At 29.4% G+C, this 26022-nt stretch overlaps 1 protein-coding gene across 1 annotated transcript in view; it reads left to right on the top strand.

Moving 5' to 3' along the window:
* Positions 1–25453, top strand: part of LOC107455850 (uncharacterized) — a 65293-nt gene extending 39840 nt beyond the window's left edge. Inside the window, exons 2-5 of the mRNA XM_043050922.3 lie at positions 7000–7116; positions 20097–20234; positions 21883–21980; positions 23608–25453. Coding sequence (XP_042906856.1) covers positions 7000–7116; positions 20097–20234; positions 21883–21980; positions 23608–23877 — 623 coding nt within the window. The 3' untranslated portion in view covers positions 23878–25453. The remainder of the gene's footprint in view (positions 1–6999; positions 7117–20096; positions 20235–21882; positions 21981–23607) is intronic.
* The last annotated feature ends 569 nt before the right edge of the window (positions 25454–26022 follow it).

The following is a 26022-nucleotide window of genomic DNA, read 5'->3' as shown; positions in this document are numbered from 1 at the left end:
GGATTATATTATCTCGGGCATCTTTTAGATAAAAAAGAAAAATGTTTTAATGCTTGCGACGACTAAAAAATGTGGACTAGATAATATTTTCTCTCTTTTGAACGACTGAAAATTTATTTAATTTGGTTTGAATGTTCATTTCATTTTGAAGTTTACACTGTAAAAACTCAATGCTCAAATATCACGAAACTTTCTTCGTTTTTGATGAAACCGTTTCATGGCCGCTGCTCCGAGCAAAAATTTCGTCAAAGTGACGAAATAACTATCGCTATAATATATCGCTAACTATATAATTCTTCAAGGAAACACATTTCGTCAAAATTAATGAAATATTTCGTAATTTCATTTTTTTTCTTCAAAAAAAACAAACAAACAAACATATCTAACTTATCACTTTTACGTCAGCACCATATTGGTGGCACAACACAACAAGGATAGATAGAACCGAGAGCTAAATTACACAAATGCCCGCAGCGGGATTCAAACCTAAGATCTCCCTGGTACGAGCAAAGCCTCCTAGATAGGTTCACCCTATCTAGGAGGCTTTGGTACGAGGCCAAATCCTTGACTACCACACTCGTCGACTTAATTCGTCACTTTATTTTCGATTGTCAAGTCTTCATTCTAACTTCGTCATTCAAGTTAACAATTTCCCACAATGTGCTATGATGACGTTTCATGTTGAAGAAACATTTTCGTCATAGATTTGAGAGTTCGCTTTTCGTCCTAAATCACGAGATTTCGTGACGAAATAATTCGCAAAAGTAACGAAATTCTGCTCGTGGATTGCTGAAGAGCGATAATTTTATTTCTTAGAGTGTAGGAAATTTATACGTATGAGCATAATCTGTAATTTTGAATACAAAACTGTGTTTTGCTAAACGATGTTTAAGATACCCGAATACCTTCGAATGCAAAAGTTTAAAATTTTTATTTTACAAGTTTTTTTTATTTGTTTGGATTTATGTGTGTATAATGCACAAAAACATGGTTTAAACGCAAAAAAATATGAAAAAAAAATTTTTTTTTTAGAAAAATATATCGGGAGGAAACTGGTAAAAGAAAATCAAAAATTTTTTTATTTTCAAAATCACATAGCTTTGCTGAAATTTGTTATTTCTTCATTATTCTTGCTTCATAATACTCATTAAAACTCAACTTAGAGAACGAATTAGATATTAATATTTTGATATATATAAATAGGAGTATGAAAACTTTTTGATATCAAGATCTACACAGAATCATTGACCAGATTTCACAACTCCGATGCTTTAAGCAACTTCGGGTCAGAAGATTGAAGCCCGAAAAAAAAAAAAAAACAATACAATTTTGTTGCAAAATGATGGTCGACGCCTCTGGTGTTTTCCATCTTCCCAAGTCATGCATATCTTCTTCTTCTTGTTCAGTCATCCATTGGCGATTTTTAAGCTTTTTATTTTGAAGAAAAAGAAAGAAATATTTTGTAACAGACTCTCTTTCAACTCACGAACTTAAAAGTAATAGATGTTCATGCCTGCTTTTCACTGAAGCGTGATCGATGGATTTCATAACTGCAAACCTAGCGGAATCTTTTTATTTTACTTTATTATTTTTAATTTTTGCTAGTGCAAATAATAGAAATGAATCCTAAACACTGCCTGGTGGCAACACCCTGCCGGAAATGTGTTTGCTCCATCAACATTGAGAAGGAGGAAGCGTTCTATTAACTAACTGCAAAGCACATAACTTTTTAGCATGCCTTTGAAAAGCTGTTTTTCTAACACAACTAATTTTTCGAATTCGATGGGTAAAAATCCTTGCTGGTCTGTCAATAGACGCAATTTAAAATGCCCCTTTGAATGTGAGTTTACAAAAATTGCATAGAGTTACGAATAACTAATATTTGAGTTAGCCATTACGAACAATATATAATTTATCACTTTTAGTCACACCTTCACATGCTAATGTACTCACGTGAAGCATTGATGTTATTTCAAAGGAGGGGAACATATTTTCGATGTACTTTTAGTTTCTTAAAAGAGCATTAAACACTTCACGAAATTGCGAGAATTTGATAATTTCCCAGCATTTCTCACATTAAATATTCGCTGTCGAGAAGGGCATAAAAAGTTGAATTAATTGAACAAATTAGAAAAAAAATGTTTTAGAGTAACAAACTGGTTCATGTAAACAGAATAAAATATTTTTAAATAATTCTTTGTGTTTAGTACAAGTCAATTATTTATTCAAAACCATTTTGAACGTAAGTGTAATTTAATTTCTCGAACAAAGATCGGTACCTTAAACAGAGCCTGTCAGAGGCCCGTTCCCCGCATCAGTGGAGGCCCCCGAATCGAATTAAAAGTTTATTTTAGGTTTCCTTCTTAAATGAACTTTTTTTAAAACAAAATACAGTTTAGTGTAAAATCCGTCTGTTTTATGTTAGCTTTTTCATTAATTTATCAAATGAACACAAGAAAATCTATGTTTCGTAAATCCATGGCTTTCTAGGGCGGAATTCAGCTGAATTTTTGCAATTACGATGGACACTTTTGCCAATCAAAAGCCTGTATTTTTACATGTCGCAAAATGCGATATTTTACAAAAATACAAGCTTCTGATTGACGTAAGTGAGCTATAATAATTGCGAAAATTAAGCTGAATTCTGCCTTAATGTCAGCAAGGATATGAATCAACAACAATGTTGAACAACAGCAACAAAGACGGAACGCTACACATTGACTTATAACGATGGTAATAAACATTTCGAAATCTGCACTAAGTGTTCCGCTGCCCAGGCCTCCCCTGACCACGTTTTATCTTGGCTGAGTCTTACCAGGCTGGACCTGGTTCAAGCTCCTCTGTTGGTGCTAAACTTTCTCAGAGTGAACGAGCTCATAGACCTGATCTAGCTCTGCTGGTCATGGGGATGAGAGCAACAACAGGATATGAATTTTTCGAAACTAGATGACAAAGTTAATAATCAGAAAACTGCATTCTGCATGATGAGTATAGAATTGTCAGAAAATCTGTAAAATGGACAGAACGATACCATTAGAGGGGGGGGGGGGACTTTAAGCTATTTTAAGTTCTAGTCAATTTTCTTGTAAAATATGTATAATGAAATGAAAAATTTAAATACCTCCATATAGTTTAGAGGTCGGGCCCCCAAAGAATGTTTTGCCCCAGGCCCTAAGTCGGGTCCTGACCTTAAAGTCGTGACTACATTTCGAAAGTATTTTGTAGTCACTACACATAAAAAAAGTAGTTGTAGTTAACTACATTTGTAACAAAGTAGTTGTAGTAAACTATAAAAATAAGGAAGTTTTTCTGATCACTGCTGATGACCGTTCGGTCAAGTTTAGCCTATCTTTAGCTAGCGCCCTCTATTTATTCTGAAAATGGCGCAAAATGTCAATATGGAGAAAGCCCACAGTTTTGTGAAAATTAAATGCGTATGTTGTCTATTTTTTTAATATTTAAAAACTTACTCCAATGCTGCATTAACTGGGTTCATAAAAATTTGCAAAAAAAAAAAAAATGGGGATAAAGCATTTATTTTGATAATTTTTATCAAGGCGTGAAATATCGCCAAATTGGCGATTTTAAAAAGGTTTAATAACTTTTATAATATTTAAGTTATTTACCCGTTCTAAGGCCCAGATAATTCGTTACAGCAAGTTGACATATATACATTTAAATTTTAGCTTTTCTACAAGTATAAGGCACTTAAACTGTGTGTGTGTTTTTTTTTTTCCTTAACGAAAGATATTCGAAAAATCATGTTAACCGGACGATATATTGCGGAAGAGACTTTATATGGTAATTTCTGTTTCACCTCTGTTGGTATTTCTAAAATTTAGAGAAAAGTAAGTCCGGGTAAATGATGAAGTTTCAAATGCTGAAAAAAACAAACATTCAATGTATCAAAATGCAAAAAATTATTACAGAATTCCTTCCCTCTGTGTATTTCTGGGTAAATCTGCCATAATGTGTTTAAAATAGTACTAATTGAAACTAAATTTAAGATTACACAAATTACAAAATAAACAAATTAAGTAGTTTGAAAAATTATTCGATTTCTATTTAGATAGTTATCTGACGTTGCTTAAGAAATTGTCTATGAAAGTAGTCCTTGTTTTTTTCATTTTTGTTTGATTTTTTTACAGAGGTAATTTTCTTTTCCTTTTTTTTAACAAGGAAAGATTTTGTGAAAGGAAGCATGTTTTTTACAATAAAAATTTTTATGGCAATTTTATTATTATTATTATTATTTTTTTTTTTTTATTAGACCGAAAATTTCCTCAGTGCTGTTCGAATTTCCTCCGAACCTAGTTCAGGCAATTGGACATATTCTGTACCCCTGCTGGCGTGCTTTTTATGCATAGTATTTTTTCATTGATTTGATAAACATTTGCGCATCTAAAGCAAGATATAACTGATGTTAGGCCGGCTTGCTTAAAATCCATAGAGTTGGCTTTTTATTCATTTCTTTTTTTCCCCTCAAAATTCGTTACGCTCAAAAACAAGGATCATTTTGTTAAGAAAAGATATAATTATTTTTTTATGTAAGAACATTTTGTTCAAATTTTAATCGTTACAAAATGAACGATCACTTGAATTCGAAAAAATAATAAACTGTTCTTTAAAATAGTATATATCGCTCATGGGCTGCAATAGCGGCACACCTTAAAAAATCATGTTTTGATATAAGTGGGTTTAAAGTTTTCACTGCTGAGGAAAATACGTAAGAAATGCTTTAGTTTGCTTAAACGAAGATTGGCTTCAAGTTGAATTATGAGTTGTGCTAGTATTGCAGCTGAAAGAATGTGTATTTTCATATTTACACCTGTTCTTAGTCGAAAACGCGTGTTTTTTGAGTTGTGCCACTATTGCAGCCCATGAGCGATATATATATATATAACTTTATCTTGTATAACAGTTTAAATTGCACACGGTTTTTTATCTTTCTTGAGACAATTATATTTAGAAAAAAACATTTGATATAAATGCTGGCAACAGATCACTTTTTCTTATTTCTTTTATTTTATTGATCCATTTTTGTTGTTGTTGTTGTTACTTTTGACATCAATTCGAGCACAAACTAATAAAACAAAGATCGCGAGAAAGATAAATTTTTCGACAACAATGGATAAATAATCATTATTTAGAAAAAAAAACAGTAGAAATGAAATCACGGAAAAAGCATTTCAAATTGATATAACTTTCAAACAAATTAGAATTTCGAAATAAAAAAAAATCAAAAATTTCAAATCGGAAGTTGCATTTCAGTGAGCCAATTATCGATTGTTAAAATTTTTTCTCCATTGTACTCCGTGTACTTTTTTCCTCTACCTTCATAATTTCAAGTTTTTAAGTCTTATATTTTCTGTGCATAAACAAAATTTTATTTTAAATTGAACACCCATTAACGAGAATTTAACGAAATAAGATAAACACTAAGTTCTTTCGCCTAACAATAATATTTAAGTTCTTTTAATTCATTTTAAAAAAAAAAATTCTTTATTTTTTTAAGAAAGAGTGAAAGGGAAGACCTTTTTTCCCCCTCCTTTGTTTGGTGGTTTGATTACATCAGCTTTGTTCTTTATTTAACGAGAGAAAGTGATGTTTTTTTTTTTTTTTAAATAAACGTAGGTAGCAAACGGAGGCGAAGAAATTTAAAGGACAGATACTTTTTCCGTCTCGCCCTTGTAATGTGGGCTTCTCACCTACACAAACTATTATGACAAAATCTTTATCTCAAAACGGAGGTACACCCTAGGAGGTAAATTGGGTCTGCTTTCTTAAAATGAATTATTACAAAACATATCTTCCCTCGAAATTTACAGCACTTATCAAAAATATTCCCAATTATCTGTTTCTATAACACAATATTTTAATGTAATAATTAAGGTGATCTAAAATTTAGGACTAATAAATTAACGAATGCAGGAAATGACATTATGAATGTATCTAAATTAATGGAAATATGACGAACTTATGACCCGAAAGATGTTTTTTTTTCTTTAATAAAAATATGAAATACGTTATGCTAAAATTGTGTCTATATCTATCTCCATGTGTAATTTATAATTTGTAAATAAAATCTATTTGGATCTGTCTTTATGTAATAAAATATATAAATAAAGAAAAATAATAATAATGTTAAGAAAAAGTAATTTTGCCAAATGCTAGTGCTGCTTATACAGTACTTATAATAAGCATAGAATAATACTCCCCTTTGAAAAAAAAAAAAAAAAAAAAAAACCTTAACTGTAACTCAGCCATATGATAAATTACAAAAATGAAAAAGCAAAGTAAAAAATTTATGTATTTAAAAAGTAAAAAAATGAGGAATTAAAGAACTTAAAATTATAAAGAAAAGTAATTGAAAGGAAGAAAAAACAGACAACTCTTCAGTTAATATTATTTTTTATTTTAAAAATTTTATTCCATTATGTGTATACATTTTTAATCTTGCTTTATATATTTCTAATTTTTATGGTAAAGAAAAAAACGCACGTCAGGTCAATCATTTCATTCATTAATGTTAATTAATTTTAAATTTTTTTATTTTTTTAAAGTACTTTTTATAGATTTTATTTGAATTAAAATTTATTGATTCATTCATTATTGATTAAAAAAGATACCAGTTAAGCGTAGAATAAAAAAAATATGCTGAGATTATAAAATTTTCTGATGTTTTATCAAAGTTGCTTTTTCAGGTTAATGACAGCTTTAAATTTTAATTAAATGAAACAATGTTTTTCGATTAATTTAAAAATTCGATTTATAAATTTAATTTTAATAATTAAAATAACAAAAAGATTTTAAAAATCACATGACCATCTTATATTATACATCCTTTTTATTATATACTTACGTCATAATATGAAAAAAGTTTTATTATAGTAATCATATTTGCGTTGTTAGCCACCGTTATTGTATTGTATTAGTGTCTTTATAAATACTTATGTTTAAACTTCTATGATACTTATGATACTCTTTCTTAATTTTTAGCCCCCTTGTATATGTCACCAGTTCAAACAGAATGTCTCAATTTGGATTATTACATACCTCAAAATCAAGAGAATGAAAATACTAAAAGATTCACCGATCAAAGATGGGAAAGAATACGTAAGTAATGCTTTCTTGCTTTAAATAAGTAAATCCGTGAGGCAGTGTCAAAGTAATCCGTCATCTACGTATTTTTTTTTTTTTTTTTTTTAAGATTATAATATTATAATTAATAGCTATACTCAAAAAGTATTCCTTTTACTACCGCTATTTATATATTCATTTAGAACATGAAGTAGAAACTATTAGTTAACAATTATTTAAAAGTCATTAAAAGTCAAACACCGCACACAAATTATTTCATACCAGCGTTGCTATATAAAAATTGCTTGGATAAAGTAAGTGAACGTATTAATTAAATCTTTAGAAAATCTGGAAATGTATGAATATTTTCTCGATTTCTAGTTTTTAAATTTACGTATTATCTGTATTTTCTCGTTTTATCTAGCACTTCAATTTAAAAAAGTCATGCTAGGATTAACTCAAAGAGTTTTATTTTCTAAAAACATGATAAATTTGCCACCATTTTCTTTTTAAAAAAATCTTTTTTAAAAACCTCATTTGATACCCTTTCCTACTCAATTTTTTCTTCAAAATTAAGGCACTAAATTTGGATCACATACTTAAAATAATATTTTTCTCAGTAAGTTTGATGCCGATTTCTTAAATAATCTTCATATTCTTCAGCTTATATGCTTCGATAACTAAATAGAACAAACATCATTAGAAGGATATGCCGTTTAAATAGGCCAATGTTTTCGCACCCTTATGTAACAAGATAAAGAGAACTTGAAATGCGAAATAGTTGCAAATGTCTAGACCTTTTTTTAATAAATAAAAAGTTTAGGGTTTCGTATTAAACTATTCTTTCAAGTGTAACGAGAAGTTTTCTTTATAAATCGTCTGCATTTTAGTCCTGATTCTTTTCAGTTTAACTTCAATTCACAGTGCATGAAACTAGAAATATTAACCCATAAAACATATTGATGGTAGTTATAGCACTTAAGTGTTTAGGATAATCTAGTTTCGAGAAGTCTAATATTTGCCCTTTAGTTTCGGCCATAATTTGAGCGAGGCTTATTAGAAAAACTTGAAAAAAACACAACTACTTCGATTTAGTAGGAACAACATATGACGCAATGCTAAACGAATCGAATTTAGTTGTTGTTTATTTAGTTATTGTTATTAGTAGTTGTTGTTATTTGTTTTAGTTGTTGTTGTTTATTTAGTTGTATTTAGTTTCAATAACTTTTCTTTATAATGCAATAAAATCTGGCGAGCAGCTATTTAAACGATCGAACACTTCGTTTGTTTATTTGTGGCTTGAAGTTAGGCTCGCAGAAAATGCCGTTCATGGGTTAAATTTAGTAGGAACAACACAACCTGTGACGTAGGCTATATTATACCCAATTGCTGGGATTAAAATAATTTTGCACAAAAAAAAAAAGAAACCTTTTTCGGTTTATTTATTTTTTCGAATGCCGGTGAGATGATTAAATTAGTTCAAAAATTCCTTAAAAAAAAGTTTCAGTGAGTTTGAAGCATGATTTTTCATTTCAGATAAATCAGATATTCTTTTCTCTTTCAGATAAAAACGTGTAATATTTAAAAATAAAAGAAATCCAGACTGCCAAAAATCCCTAAATAAATGTTTTACACTGTTACATTTTTTTTAAAGCTTGTCAAAATTTTTGGTGTGAAATCTGCCATTTATAGTAAGTTTTCTACTGAATTGTCTAATGTAAGTTTTAAGTAGAGTTTTAAACTTTTTATTTTCTTGCCACAAAAATTGATTATAGTTTTCAAATTTCACACATATTTCCGTAAAAACAAATAGTAATAAAAAATCACTGCGTAAAATGATGTTGTTGACCAAGACGATTATGAAGCAATTAATTTGTTACAAAAATTGTATTAAATTTTTTAAACAAGAACGATATATTTTTTTCTCGAAAAAACAAGTTTCTAATTTTTGTATGAAAAAAAAAATTACATTGGCTGCAGAACAATTTTTCCATTCGTGCTTCTCAGCTTCCCGTCATGAAAAAGCATGCAATTTTGCACAATTTTATGTAAATGTTTAAGAACATTCTGATAAAGTATGTAATTAATGATAATTTTTGACACGGACGATAATTATTTTTAGCTGGACGTAATTAAGCCAAACTGTTTATTTATTAAATTTTTTGGGAACATTAATTTTGTTACATTCTACCGTATAAAGGAACATGATAGCTGAAAATACTTCATAAACGCCAAAACATTCTAAGTCATGCCTTGAAAAAATTGCATCGATTGATGTTTTGCCTCGTGTGTTTTTTTTTTTTTGGGACCCTCTTTATTAGTAATATTCACCTGAATTAGTATTGAAAACGATCCGGTTTGAACTGCAGGATAGAATTTCTGATTCTTAATTAAAACAATAAAAACAAAAATATCGTTCAAATGATGAAATTCTCTTTTATTCACTACTCAATAAGTATTTATGGGAGTTCTCTGGTCCCATATCTCAAAAATAAACTCACCAACTTAATACAATACATAACAAAATTAAAAGTGAAAAAAAGAATTCTAAAAAAAATTATCAAACAGCAGCGGTCGCCATAGTAACGCATGCAATGACGACGCATGCGCACTGTTTACTATTACTCTTGAACACAGTTGCAAAGTGTGATGACGTCCAAATAAGGTGAGCACGCCATCAAACCCAAAACAACACCTATTTTGCCAATGGTTAAAAAAGGAAGTTGAATTTGCTTTGCGTTCTATAAAGAAGTCCCCAAATTTGATATTAACAAAGTATGAAGTTTTTATTCTGAAATATGGAAAAACTTCCTTATGTTATTTTTTAGCTATCTTCTTTGCGAACAAACAAAGAAGGAAAGAAAATGGCATTTTCAGTTTTCTTTAAAATACTTTCATTTAAAATCCAGAACTATAAACTTTGCTGCTTTCATAAATCTTTATTTTACGATCACTCAGCCTACTTCAATCCTCTCAAAAAATAAGTAAATGATATATTATTTGTTTATGAAATGAGTTTTTTCTTAGCTCACAAATTTTGAAAATATTCGTTTTGTTCTGCTGAGACTGTTGTTATACTGCTTTCCTGTTCAAATAAAACTTTCACTCTCACATGATCTTCCACACGAAATGACCCTTTTTGGTCAATTTAAGTCCCTTTTAACTCGTATTCTCTTTGACAGATTTCCATTGTTAGCATTGCAAAATGTCCCATCCTATATTATCCTGTAGCGTTTTCTTTTGAAGTTTACTTTCTCCATTGTTTTGCTTTGTGGGAAGTAAAAGTCGAAGTTTTTTTTTTATTACTAAGGGAAAAATATTTTCGAGTTGATATGTATGGAATATAATTTTCAACTTCCTGTTTTGCTAGAGGTATTTTTATGTACTTGGAAAAGTCACCTGTATTTTCTAACAGGGTTCATTGATTTAAATCACAAATTTTTTTTTCTTAAAAATCATTCTTTTAAATCGAATGATTTTTTTTTTAGAAAAAAAAATCCGAACGGCCAAAAATCCCTAAATAATTTTTCAATTTTTTTCAAAACTTATCAAACTTTTTGATTTGAAATCTGCCATTTATAGAAATATATACTTGGAAAAGTCACCAGTATTTTCTAACAGGATTCATTGATTTAAATTAACTGGTTTTTTTCTTCTTAAAAATCGTTCATTTAAATCTAATGTTTTATTTAAAGATCAGATGTAGAAATTTACAAATCATTAGGAATCTATTCATTCCTATTTTGTATTATTACAATTAATATATAATTTTGTATTATTACGATTATATAAGTTTTTTTAATTGATTTTCATACTTTTTGTAAATACACTCATTGCTATAAAAATTAGCGCATCTAGAAAGAGTTGTCAAAATGGAACGAAATTTTACATAAGCAAGAACAACATTGATATAAGTAAGTGATTAAAAAATCATATCAAAATGACCATTTAATGCAGGAAAAAATACATACTAATGAAGGTTTTAGACCACTGTTAGTGCAAATGCAGAGTGCGATACGGACATGCATTGAGACATAAAAGTCCCTTAAAATGTTCTGTGGCATCTATCGTCCCACTGTTGCTGCAAAAACACCGCTAAATCAACTAAACTCTCACACTGTCCCTTTCATTCAAAATTTCATTGATATTTATTTTGTAATGAATTATACCATTTTTGAAATGCGAATTTATAAAAAATCTTATCACATTTTTTTGGATTCAAAAGACTACAAATAAGAAATAAAGTTCAAGGCAGAAAATTTCATTCAGATTTTTTTATAGTTAAAACAGGATAGTGATGAAAATTCTACCAATGCCTAGATCTTCAACATCATATATTTCTGACTCTTTTAATATCAATTTTGAAAGGATTTTTCTATACAATATACAAAAACTATTATAAGTTAAATTCAAATTTTCTTCTCTTATAGTGTGATTATTTTTCCTTTTTTCATTAAATTGATACGTCAAGTTGTTCGATATTTTGTATTATTGAAATTTATTATTATAATATTACAATAATTGTAATATTACAATATTATTGTAATATTACAATAATAAATTTTGTACCTCACAATTTAATTTGTAATTTTAAGTTTTCCTTTTTCGTTTCTTACGATTTGTTTATTTCAGCCTGTTTTTTCAGTTAATCTATATATTACTATTCAATTTTCAATAATTTTGAATCTTGCATTTGCATTCATTTTGTATTACAGTAAAACAATTTTTAATGCAGTATTACTGTCGAATGTGTTGTTAGAATTTATTTTAATTGTAATTATATTTAAAATTTTTTAACTGATTGCAAAATAAATTTTTTAAGTACCTAAAAAAATCGGATTGAATTCAGATTCTTCGAAGTCGAACAATTATTGAAAGATTTTATTTTATCTATTTTTAAGAAACACCGCTCAAGGTGAAAATTTCTCGAAATGGCGGCGGCGTTTACGAAGAATTTTGTAAAACTTTTTTTGAGGAATTTCTTTATTTCTTTTCGGAAAAAAATAATATATTTTAATGCACGATATAAACATACACTAATACACAGAATATCGTTGTACAGATTGGAACTCGTTTAAAAGAAGAAAAAAATATTTTGGTCATGGACACGAGGAAGGGGAAAAAAAAAAAAAACTCCATAAAGACTGCGGAGATAAAAGAAACAGAAAAATTTATATACTTTGTTTTGTTTTTTAGGAGACATTCCAATCTGTTCCCTAAAACAAATCCTAAATTCCTTTAGAGATGAAGGCTCTGTTCCAGCTGAGATCAACAAAGCGGAACAATAATTTGAGCCCTAATAGACAAGCTACATCTCTTCGCCCTCCAACGGGTTACAGTTACGATTCTCTTCCGTGCTATTTGGCATTGATAATTTTTTATTTTTATTTTGCGGTATAGCATTGTGTTACACATGAATCGGCACTCGACATAAGGCCCTCGGGATAGGTTTAAACGTCCTTGGATCAAACAAAATACTTTTTTTCCGAGAGATTTATGATTGGGAAAGGAAGAGTACACTCATCGTGCATTTAACTATATGACCATTTAATCTGTTGTTGCCATACCTGAAGACAAAACTTTTATTCTGCTTGGAGCTAAAATTTGTGTATTAACTCAAATAATGATAAGAGAAAATATAAAAGTGAACTTAGATGCTACACTTCCGGCATTATTCTAGAAAGTAACAATAGTGTTTAATTCCCTTCCTCATTCTATGCGCAATTTATCACATACCATTTTTAATAAAGCCATAAATGAGCTCAATAGTCAGTCACAGGGGCGTAGACGGAGGGAGAAATGCGAAACAATGCAGTTAATGTTTTTAAACAATGCTAATTTTCATAAAAATATGTAAAAGGCAAGGTCGCTGCCCTATTAGAGATATAGAAGACGGGATTTCTTCGGACGAGACTATGCAATTACATTTTCAGAATTTTGACGATATGTTGGCCTGTTTTGAGGTTTTTAAAGAATATTTTTGTTATTCGTATTTAACGCAATAAGCAGCCCCATTCAAATTAGTGTTCCTAAGCTAAAATTTTTTTTTTTTACCTGAAAATAAAAAAGGAAATTAGGCATAAATAATATTAATTTACCTATCCAAAGTATTATATTACTTTTATATTACTTTTCATCATTATATTACCTCATCATTATATTACTTTTACATCACTATATTACTTTTGCTTTCTAGGCCTTTGTTTACTTAAGAATAATAGAAATTTATACTTCTCTTTCAACAAAATCCGTCTCCGGTTACTTAAAAGTTAAGTTCTACCGCTTAAAAGAATAGAAGACTTTGTTCTCTTGAAAATTATTTAGAAAAACATTTATAATTCAGGGCCCGCGCTAATGATTTCAAATTATTAGTCAGTAAATTGGCCAAATATCAAAAGTATTCGCCAATTCTCAGAAATATTCGCCAATTTTCAAAAGTCTTCGCCAGATGCAAATCTTAGCAATTTCTTATGATTAAATTTTTTTTTCCCTAAGAAAACTATTTTGAAGTAGTTTGTTTCAGACTTATATTATTTGGACCTAACTCAAATCGGTTATGCGGTCTATCTAGAGAAAATTAATATAACAGACTTAAAAATACTGATTTGCTCAAAAAAAAAAAAAAAAAAAAAAAATTCATTTGGACGTAATTTTGAAGATCGAGTTAAATATATATTTTTTCTTTTCAGTGGAAAAATGTATTCGCTAAAACACAATTTTATTCGCCAATTTACGATTTTATCGAATTTGCCGAGGTGGCGAATGCTTAGCGCTGGCCCAGATAAATATGTGAGCAGAATATTACTTGTGTGAATTTTATGATAGTAAATTAAATTATAGCTCGTCACAAAATTAATTTGTTACCTTTGAAAGTTACTGAGTCTTTGTATGATTAAACTATTAAAAAAAGGTCAAAAAACAGAAACCGTTGAAAAAATTGATAACAGTAAAAAAATTATTAATATAAAGAAAAAATCTTGAATTTGGAAAAAAGGAGCAAAACAAACTCTCCGTGTGCACAAATCTCTTTAACCTTTTTTCATTACCACAGTCCACATACCTTCGCTTTTTAAAAACACGCTATAATAAAATTAATAGTTTTACCTTCACTGAAACGTTCGTGAGCGTTTAAGCTTTTAGGGGATTCCAATAGATGCAGAACATGTAATTTATTTAAGTACAATTCTAGTTAAACAGAAGTGATTTTCGAAAAACGTTAAATCCACGTGCTCGAAAGCGTAAGTAATTTTAAATATTATACAATTTAGTTATTCTAAAAATTTTTTTTCTTTTGACTTAGTAGTTCCGTGATCTGTATGAAGCTTTTAAATTTATATTTACTTAATATTTAAAAAGAATACAGTCAAGAACATGTAGGTACACGTATGTGTACCTTGGTGCGTATAGCGAAATTTATGACATCGTAGTAGTAGAATGAAGTCTCATAGTATTATGGGTATTCAATTTTATATCTATTTAGTAATATTTTTATGTGTATTCTAATTACATTAAAAATTAAATAATTTAATTGTTTTATATTAAGATACATTCACTAACTTTAACTTTTTGTGATTTTTTTCCATAATTTTGAAATTTTACCCCTAAGCATTAAACATTTTTTTATAATTAATGTTTGATAATTTACAATTTAATTATTATTAACTTACGTGGAGAAACTTAGTTCAACTTGAACTCGTCATTTTGCTTGCAAACTATCAGCTGGCGCTGACGTCATAAATCACATGTGTGGGTATTCGTAATCAATGTTCAGCAATAAATTTATATTCTGATTTGTTCCAATAATAAATGTCTTGTTGAAATTTGAAAGAATACTTCTAATCATATATTAATTCTTATAATTGAATTCTTATAATTAATAAGAATATTAATTCTTATAATTGATAGAAAATTATAAGAATTAATATTCTTATAATTTTTATCATTGCTAATTAATTTTAAATACAGCGTAAGATTTTTCAGCAGTATATCAATAGATTGTTTTCTAGACTATTTTATTGTCAAATGACTTTTAAAAACTTAGCACCAGTTTCTGAAGGCCGCGGTTTGCACCAAATGCATAAAAATATTAAAAATAGTTTTCCTCAGAGTAAAAATGTTATTCTTTTAAGATGACACATTATCAAGGAATCATGTTATTATAAGTAATTCCAGTTGGATAGTTGGAAATTGGATATACCGATAGTTGGATATACCGATGTAAAAAAACAGCGTTCTTAAATGACTTGTTTTTTCAATTACACCCCCCCCCTTTTAATGCTTTATAGTTATATTTTTCTTAACTGAAAGAATAAAAAGGAGGCTAAACTTAATCAATCACTTTAATTAATTTATTTTGCGAGACCCAATTGAAGTAACGAGAACAATACATTAGCGTAATAAATTAGAACGCTTAAATTCACAATACAGCAAACTAAAACAAAAAGCATTCGTTCAATTTCTATTTTGAAAACGATTTAAGCTTTAAAACTCACATCCGTTTTAAAATAGGGTGCGAAAACGATTTCTGAGGGGAAAGATTAAAATCGTTTTCCCAAGGATGACTTTAGTAATAACGAATTCGTATTAAGATTGTAGGTATTTACCAAATGATTAATGCAAAGAAGTCAATCACCCCCGAAAAAGGTTTCTTACTATTGCGTTTAGTGAAGTGTTTTCGAAAATCAATTCAAGCGTTCAGTGTATCTTTTTCTTTTTAAACCTTCGTTCTTTTCCCCTTCCTTATTCTTAGTGAAATTAGTCAGTTGTTTTGATTTATAGAAATTTTTTTTTTTATCCATCGTCTGTCGTTGTGATGTTTGAAAGAGCAGATCTTACGAATGTTACATAAACATATTATATTTTTATGACTTTGACCGCACTTTCTCTTGTCAGCAATATGTAGGGAAAAATTAAGAAATTTTGCTAAGCGACGCTTTATCAGAAATTGAAAATTTTAAACAATTAAAAATAAAAAAACTGTTGATATTAATTTGGAGTGCCCCCGCTAAGCATTCGCCATCTCGCTAAATGTGATAAAGTCGTGAATTCGACGAGAAAAATTTTGTTATGGCTAATGATTTTTCTTACAGAAAAGAAAAATATATATTCCCTTTAATCCTGGAAATAAAAATGCCCAAAGGAATTTTTTTGAACAAATCCTGTATTTTTTATTCGATTGCCGTAATTTCCGTTAGATATGTCACTTAACCAATTAGAATTGGGCATACCATAGCCTACGTCACAGGTCGTGATATTCCTACTAAATTTATCTAGCTTAAACTTTAAATCTAACTAGCTTAACTTTAAACATGAGACAAACTACCGTAAAATACAGATAACCAAGTTCATTGCCGAATCACGCGATATCACGCGAGGAAATTTTTCCTGCCGTTTGTGTCAATAAAACAGATTAAGTGGTAGCAAGATGCATATTATCCAATTATTTTTAAAGAAGATATACTTTCTTGTGACAATAACTCGACAACAACATAATGTTGTTTCAGGTTTATCCTTATATTACTGCCCTAGTCTTAGAAGTAATCAGAAATTAACCGCAACCTATTCTTATTCATTGCGCAATTACTCCTCCCCAACTGCGATTGACCCTTGATTTGAATTTGCATTTTATGAAATAATTCAATTTATATTGAATTTGTATTTTGATTTGAAGTTTCTTTGAAGGAAAAAAATCAATCAAATTGAAAAATCAATTCAATCAAAATCAATTTGAAGGAAAAAAATCAATCATAAAAAATTGTTACATTTTTGGCCTTTGGCTGAGAATTGAATACTTTTGATATTTGGCTAATTAATTAGCTAATAATTAGACGTCCTTAGCGCGGGTCTTGATTATGTAGGGTATTATTTTTTTTTTGAAGCGTTTTTAAGAATATATTAAACATCACTAAGTTCATTTCGAAAATAAAAAAAATTGTCATAAACAAGCATGGAATAAAAAAAAATTTTCAGAAAATTATAAAATACTCGTAAATTTATATTTATTAAAAAAATAATAATAAAATACGCATGGGCTGCATTTTCGATGAAAAAAGTGGCGATCAGTTGGCGTTTTATTAAGTCGTTACCATTAATTTTGCCCTACATATTTTTATGATTTTAGTCCTCTCTCTCATGTCAGTGATTCATATTTTGGTGATTTAATCTCTCTCTATGACGTCACCAATACATACTGTGATGATTTTTAACCTCTCTCTCATATCAGCAATACATATTTTAGAGGGGCCTGGATAGCCTGGTTGGTAGGGCACATGTCCAAGAGGTCGTGGGTTGGATCCCCGCAGACCGAAGCCTCCCCGAGTAGTAAATGGTGACTGATGCACGTTGAATATGTCGAGTCTCAAAGTCCTCCATGTTTCCATAACAAATCATACCTCTGGGGGTACTGATCCAGAGTTTCCTTGTCTTCTGGATTGGTTCAAAATTACAAGGCTACGCAGATTTTCATTAATAGTCGTAAACCCAAAATTGGGTCGGCTATTCCACGACGGTTATAAAATGAAATAAAATACATATTTTAGATGATTTTAACCTCTTCCGTCAGCAATACATAATTTTGATCTTAACCTCTATCATGTCAACAATAAATAATTTTAACCTCTCTAGTCAGCGATACATATTTTTGATGATTTTAACCTTTGTATCAAGTCTGTAATACATAATTTTCCTCCTTTATAATCTTTTTTGTCGAGTTTTGAAATAATGTAGTGTCTTAAATGTTTTAAAATTCTTGCATTTATTTTTTTATGTAAAATAAATGATTTATAGTGAGCAATAATTACTTTGCTCAATTGTGTCTATGTTTTGAATAGTTCAAACTTGTATTTTGGCATGGGAAATTTCAATGGAAGAGTAATTCATAGCGTTTGTTTTTCTTTTGCCAGCTCAATGTGTACACATATATTTCAAGAATTTATTTTTCTCAAACTATTTTCAAAAATTATTGATTTCAAAGCAAATTAAAAAAAAAGAAAAAAGAAATTTGGTTGGAAAATTTGATTTAAAGAACGAGTACAAGCAAGCAACGGCTGAACTGAATCCCTCCGTAAACGATGTTCTTATTTTTTTAAAAAAAAGCTGATTCGTTACGTAATACCAAATAAGAGGGTAAGCAGCATCAACAGAATGATAAACTTTTTTTCTTAAATTCGAATTTCGTTCGCGGAAAGAATGCGCTATAAAAGCCGTGCAATGACACCGAGGTGGTCGTCCTTGCTCTTCAAGAATGAAAATGTCAAGGGATGCCTTTTTCAGAATCAAATATCGCCTGAGGCATCGATTTCACAGGTGACTTCATCGACTATTCCGAATGTTTTTGTTCTTTTCTTACGTGGTGTCGTGCATGATGTTCATAGAAATTATTCTTCGTGCTTGACTATTCAGAGCACATTCATTATTAAATCTAGTTGAGCAGTGGATATTCATTAACTTAAAATAAAAAAGAGTATATTTCTTCTAACCGTTTATAGAATAAATTTTTTTTTCTAGTAATAATGTTAAAATATTCTGAGGTTAGACATAAATTAGATAGTATGGACTAAACTATAGACTAACTTTATTTTATTTGTTCATTGATATTTTGGTACGACTCCTTCTATTTGTCTATGGTTGTCTTTGTAATATGCTTTTATAAATAAATGATATTAATTATACAAAGTTAAAGTATTTTTGGGATTGAGATTGATTTATATAAAGTTTAAATAAATAAATCTAAATTTATATTTTAAAACTTATTTTTTCGGCGAGACAGTGGGTGGGAATTTTTCAAAATTTTATATTTTCTATAAAAAATTAGCCATAAACTTGAATGTCATAAGCAATTGAATTTATAAATGCTTTATCCATAACTACAAAAAAAAAAAAAAACATTTGGAGAAATAATTAAATGAACGAAAGTATAACACAAGCGAACATAGCTCCCCAGTACCTGCGTCCTTTCTTGGCCCCAACTTCATTGTTAGTCACATTTACGTTAACAGCTTTTCATGAATTTTAATGAATCTGGTGGAAAGCATACTTCCTTAAGTTAAGGGTATAGTTTCAAACAACAATAAATACATTTCGCCTCCACCCCCCCAAAAAAACTATCTAGTCTAGGAACCTAGGACCCATAGTTTTTTAAATATTCATTTTCCAGGAAGGCATCTAAGATAAATTCATGAATAAGTTTTTATTCCTAAGAACGCCTTTAACGGGACTAGAAGTGAAGAATTCAGCGTTTATAGATAATTGAGTAATCATCTAAAAAAATTTAATTAGTAAAAAGAACAAAAAATAACATCAAAAATAAATTTAATGAGAATAGAAATTTCTATAAATATTAAAAATAGATTATCTTTTTTCTCACACCACCAGCGTGAGGTCACTTCGAGTCCTAAGAATGTGGGGACATAGACGAATGCCCCATCTTTGCGATGACTTTGGGCTGAATTACGTGTAAAAAACGTTCGCCTTCCAATGAGGTGAACCGGGTTCGAATCCCAGCGATGGCTGATCGATACGAATTCTGCTTCTGGCTCTCACCGACCACAGTGCTGACGTAAAATATCCTCATTGATAGAAGGATCACGGGATTTTGCCGTCAGGCTAACCGTGAGAGGTCTTCGTGGTTTTCCTCTCCATGTAACGCAAATACGAATTAGTTCCATTTGCCTTCGTGAAGGACATCTTCACGAAGGCACCCTTGTGTTCTGGATTGGGTTCAAAATTACAAGGTTAAGGAGTAGTAGTAAACACATTAGTAGTCGTAACAGTACCGTACAACCATACCAACAACGTAACCGCCCCAATTTAGGGTCGCCATTAGCAGTCGCAATCCCTAAATTAATTCGGCTGTTCAACGACGATTATTAAATTTCTGTTAAAAGTAGAAAATATAAAGTATTGATATGATTCTGGAATGCATTTTAGGGATTTTGAGAACAAGTAGCATTAGCATAGTTAGTTTTTGAAACTGAAGTTAATTAGTATTTATATATATATATATATTTTCGTTTTAGATATGGCACGGTCTGTGATTGGCATGTACATAGTTGGCTTTTTCTTCATCTTCATTTCCTTCTTCACTGGAGTGGCCGGTTGCTGGAAACGATCCAAAGGAAATATATTGGCCACTGGATTGCTTCAAATGCTTGCAGGTATTATTTCAATATATTTATTTGATGAAAAACACAAGGAATTTTTTTTATTTTATCAAACAACCTTGTTTCTTTTCGATACAAAATGCCATAAACATTCTGACACTTAAAAAATAAAATCTTTTTACCACCAAATCTCTCTAACCGTGAGCCTTAAAACTCCAATTTGGTCTGGACCGGAAGTTTTGTCCTTTATATTTATTCAAGACCAATCAGAAACTATCCCCTTCATCTTGAAAATATTTAAGTTCTCGAGTGTCTTCAGGTTTATTATAAATTGCTGAGCGGAGAACCGTGGTGGCTCAGGGAATAGAGCGTTCGCCTTCCAATGAGGTGAACCGAGTTCGAATCCAATCGATGGCTGGTTGATACGAATTTCGCGCCCGGCCCTCACCAACCACAGTGCTGACGTAAAATATCCTCAATGGTAGAAGCATCATGGGTTAGAGTCCCCTTGACGTCACGCTAACCGTAGAAGTTTTCGCGGATTTTCTCTTCACGACCGCAATAGCTGGTTAGTTCCATCAAAAAGTTCTCCACGAAGGCAAATTTCTCCCCAATATGATCCAGGAGTTCCCTTGCCTTCTGAATTGGGTTCAAAATGACAAGGCTATGGAGTTGAACATTAGTAATCGCAGACCCAAAAATTGAGTCGGCTGTTCAACGGCGGCTATAAAAATTGTTGAGCGGAAGATGAACGGATGTTTACAATGACTATACAAGATAAGGTCTCTTATTTGTTTGTTGTTAAGACTACTTCCAGACGAATAACAAGCTTCAAGATCCATTGAGCCAAATAGTAGGATGATCAAAATTGCTTTCAAAGAGAAGATGTGAAAGCTCCTGAAACTAAATGCCCGAATTTTCATGGCACTTATGTTATAAAATAATTATGTTTGAGATGATTACTTTTTTTGGTATTTGCTTTTTTTTATAAGTAATTTTTGCACTCTTTTCTTTTCCATAATTCAATAAAGTGGAAAAAGAAGCGATGATGCAAGTTTATTTAATTTAATAAAATAAATAAATACTTAAGTAAATACCAAGGGAAACACTTTTTTTTTAAGAAATTCCATAGAAAAGCAATACAAGTGTAGTTGTATTGAAATAAGGTAATAAAAAAAAGCCATACTCAATTATGTTACTTACAAGAGTTACATTACTTACAAGCTAATCAAAAATCTTAAGGTAATAATAAATATTAAAATTTTCAAATGTTATTTTTCTTATAGTGTTCCTCCAATAAAAGTTTACTTTTTCAATTTTTTAAACATTTCTGGTAAAAGAGCGTTTTTTTTAAAATACTTATATTGTATAGACTTATATAGTCGTTAACTCTGTTAGGTTTTAATAATTACTCCTACTTTAATTAAAAAATAATACTAATTTTTATATACTTTTTTAGAAAGTTTTCTAAAATTGAATTCCTGTAAAAGAATCCTTTTTAAACTTTAAATTTCATAATTTTTATCGAACTTTTATTCTTCCTTCCATTTATATTGACAGTAATAAATTTTTTTAACAAGTTAAAACAAATTGACAAATATAAGTAAAAAAAAGTTATTTTCTTCTTCTTAAAACTCAGTATAAAGAAAACTTGTTTCAAAACGCCACGATTTTCTTTAAGAGTTTTATATATTTGTTTTAGCTCTCGTTGATGCTGGAGCAATGGGATTATGGCATGGAGTTCATTACTACGATTACCAGAAACTCACAGATGAGATGTCCTATTATAACTGGCCAGATGTAAGAACACAATCATGGTTTTTAAAGACTTCTTTTTACATTACTATAGCAATCAAGGTTTTTAAAGATTTCTTTTTAGATTACTATTGCAATCAGGGTTTTAAAAGATATATTTTTACATTGCTCTTGCAACCTTAGTTTTTAAACTCTTCTTTAAGGACGAGCAAAACTGCACAACATACGTCCCACCAGCACTTAGTTTGTTCTTTAGTATGCTTTTTTTATACCATGCATTTTGTTATCTCAAAATGTAGCTGCTTTCATGAAATTCTGGCTACTAACATTTATAGCTTTCTTTCTTTTTTTGCTTTATCACAAACGTAATTGGCATGATATGGTTCACAGTATGGTTTAAGTTGTGCAGACTGGTTTAGAAATACAGTAGATATTACTGATGTATGCGAGAAAAATAGGGGGGGGGGGGTGAGACAATGCATACCTTTCCTAGTATTTCAAGTATAATTTCAGAAACCTAGAACTAATTATGTATTTCAGTACACTATATATTATTGTAAATAATATATGAAAAAATCATAAAGATCTACTACATCTTTTAGACAACAGTCATGCTTCAATAAGCTCTAAAAATTTCTTCAAAATGAATAGAGTGAAATACAAATAATAATCATCCTTTTCAATAAGTAGAGTTTTAATTTATGAGGATTTTAAACCGTTTTCAAGCAAGATTAAGTCATAACTTCCTTAAGTAGGCGCTGAAAAAAATAATTATTTTAATGGCAGGCATTGAACTTTTGTTTATTTGCCTTGGAAGATGCCGGAAGTATTGCTCTTTAACGTTAGCCACATTCACACAACAGAGAGCAGCATAGAAAGAAGCATCCATGCCACAAGGGGGATTCAAACCTGCAACCAATGGCAATCGTTCGCCATCTGGCCGGTGTGTTTAAAAGATATAGGGAAACTTACAGCATAGTTTGTTTTTAAATACTAGTTAAATATTATTTATTCTGCATTTTAAAATACTTAATTAAAGCAGCTCAGAATATACAAGGGTGATTGTGAGCCCAACTCAAATATCCTGAAAATTTCTTGAGTAAATTCATTAATGACACATTCCAAAAAATTAATGTCTTTATGAATTTAAATCATTGATATTTTCAAACCATGAAATTCTAACTAAATTATGCGCAGCATAATTTAAATGAATAATTATGTATAAGTTTAATTTTATCTCTAATCATATTTATTATTCTACCAGAAAAAATATTTACAAATGAATGAGATGCCAAGTATAAAATCTAGTTCTGATATTTTTAAATAAAATATACAAGAATTTTTATACACAAATGTGATTGATGATTTCTTGAAACTTCTGGACCTTGGATTTCCGGATCACAGTTAGCGAAAAATCCGGATTTTTGCCAGAGCACAATCATTTCTGTTTATAAAAATAAATTTACTGAGTTACAGACCATTCAACTTAATTTGAAGTGAAAACAACACAGTCAGTTTTTTAGTGATTTAAAGAATATTTGACATTATGAAGTACATAACAAAGCATACATAAAAAAAAAATTTGAGATTTTCAATTTGTTTTCTAATTATATTTATCTGTATACTTTTTCTTTCTAATTATATTTATCTGTATACTTTTCTTCAATAACAGGTACTGAAGATGAGTGGCGTGACTCAGTTCTTTTACGGATGGTCGTACATTCTAGCCTGGATCGGCGTGGGCATGTGCCTTCTTACTGCCATTCTTTTCCTTGGAGCAGCATGCTGTGTCGTACACGAGAAAAAAATGGAACAAGCCAAGAACATGCAATACCTCATGCCAGTATATCCCGACAAACGCCAACCTTATGGATATGGATATGCTTATCCGGGACCATATTACACGCATGGTTCACAATATGGTGGCCCTTACAGCTATTAAGAATAGATACTTATAAGAACTTTTGAATTAATGAAGTGCTTCCTCACGAAAGCCTATTACATAGACTTGTTTAATAAAACTGTGCCAGATATTTTTAAGTGTTTGGAACATGTTTCATGTTAGGCGATGGGACAGAGAAAATGTGTTCCAATATGCATTTCTTTATTTTTTTATTAATAAAACTTTTTGGGAGTTCATTAATTTCCCCAGAATCTTTTTTGGCTAGTAAAAAAGTTTAAAAGAGCAAGCCAAACAAAACAAAAATTTTAGTGGCTTTTTTCGCCATTCCATTCTAAATATATATATTTTTTACGCCAAATATTTAGGAATATATATAAATAATTACTACACAGTGGCACATATACAGGGTGTCCAAGGACAAATCTGCTTACTTAAACATATTATCTCTGTTTAGTAAAATAATTTATTATCAGCCTTTTTGCATATTTTAAGCTCAATTTTCTAATTATATGTGTTTTTACATTTTAACTGATGGTATCATAAAATGCAAGAATAAAAAAACTTTTCCAAAGAGAACTAAATGACTAATAATTAAAAAAAGAAAAGCATTCAACGAAGTGGAGTAAACTAGTTTTATTGTAACTAGAATTTCAGTAACAAAGTTTATATAATATATAGTTATTTCTTAAACTTTTTATGTTTTCAAATCATCTTTTTAAAAGTAATCTTATTTGAAATGTGTGGTTTACTAATTTTCAAACATAAAAGCAGCCAAAACAAGTTTCTAATGATAAGTTCTGTATTTTACTATAATAGCATAAAATGAAATAATTTAAATCTTGGTTAAGACACACTTTAACACTAAGTTGAATTATTTTTTTGGCTTCTTTAGATATGAAGTTGAAAATGTATGTTGATAATTATGATACGTAATAAATTTTTTTAAAAATAATATTAAGTTAACATTTTTAAATATAGTTACTAAAATACCTCTATAAAAAAATCTCATTGTATCATGGTTATTGTACAGCATTTCAGAATATTTGAATGCAAGGATTGAGTTAATTTTGTTTCATAAATAAACTATAGGACAATAAAAAATAACTATTTTAAAATGTGTTTTCAATTAAGCCAGAAAAGAGCAATTCCGGAAGTAATAAATTTTAAAATGTCAAAACATTTAGAGAAAAAGGTTGTGGTTTTATAGTTTGAGTAACCATTTTTGCCTGCAAGAAATCAATTTGTTCATCTTTTGATTTGTGTTTGTACATAATGTCTCAAAAGTAAATGTATATATACATATTATGTACTTGATCACATTCGTGCCTTTTAGAATTAGTTTAAAAATCATTTAATGGCCTATAATTTGTGACTTTATATGTGTGTTTCATTCTTTATTTTTTTTTCTACAAAGTCTTGTAAGAAAATATTTTCATTATAAAACTTTTGTTTGTTTTATACTTTTCAACACTTTTTCATGTTTATAGATTATTTATTTATGAGAATTGTCGCCTTTTTTTAATGACTCAATATGTTGTTTTGAAGTTATTGTGGTTCAGATATGTGTTTTTTGTAAACTTGTTTGATTTTCAATAAAATCAACATTAATTTCTAACGTGTCAATAAGTATGTGTTTCAATACATGTTACAGAAAGAGTAAAACTAATGCAATGTCTTTTAATTGCAGTAATACAGTAGGCACAAAGGTGTAAAAAAAACACTGTCATTCAATGAATGTCTATATTTAGTCTAAGTTAAGAAAGAATGAAAGAAAGTGATTAGGTCATAAAAATAATGTAATAGCATAGCTGTTAACATACACAGAGAAAAAATCCAGTAGATTTTACGAAATATAAATTTCATGATAAATGTTGCATAATATACTGAATATTTTACAATTAGGGAATTTTAGGGATTTTTGTTAACAAAATACAAACTTGATTACACTAATAACTATAAATGGTCTGCAATATTTTCAAATTATGAACAACATTCAATGAACTTTTTTATTATGTTAAATCATAATTTTGAATATTAATAGACAATTTATTGAGTTCTGAATAAAAATAAACTGAAAATTTTAGAAAAAAAAGAAAGAAAGAAAAGCTTTAAAATTATTATTATAAATAAGACTTGGTTCATTTTGTATTAATAATACTTATTTAAATAGTCAAGCAAGCAATA

The sequence above is a fragment of the Parasteatoda tepidariorum genome, chromosome 7, assembly GCF_982258835.1.
Source record: "Parasteatoda tepidariorum strain Cologne lab strain chromosome 7, Ptep-v5.0, whole genome shotgun sequence".
Classification (NCBI taxonomy): Eukaryota; Metazoa; Arthropoda; class Arachnida; order Araneae; family Theridiidae; genus Parasteatoda; species Parasteatoda tepidariorum.
The sequence above is the reverse complement of the archived record's forward strand: the minus strand, read 5'-3'. Positions and strand labels throughout refer to the sequence as shown.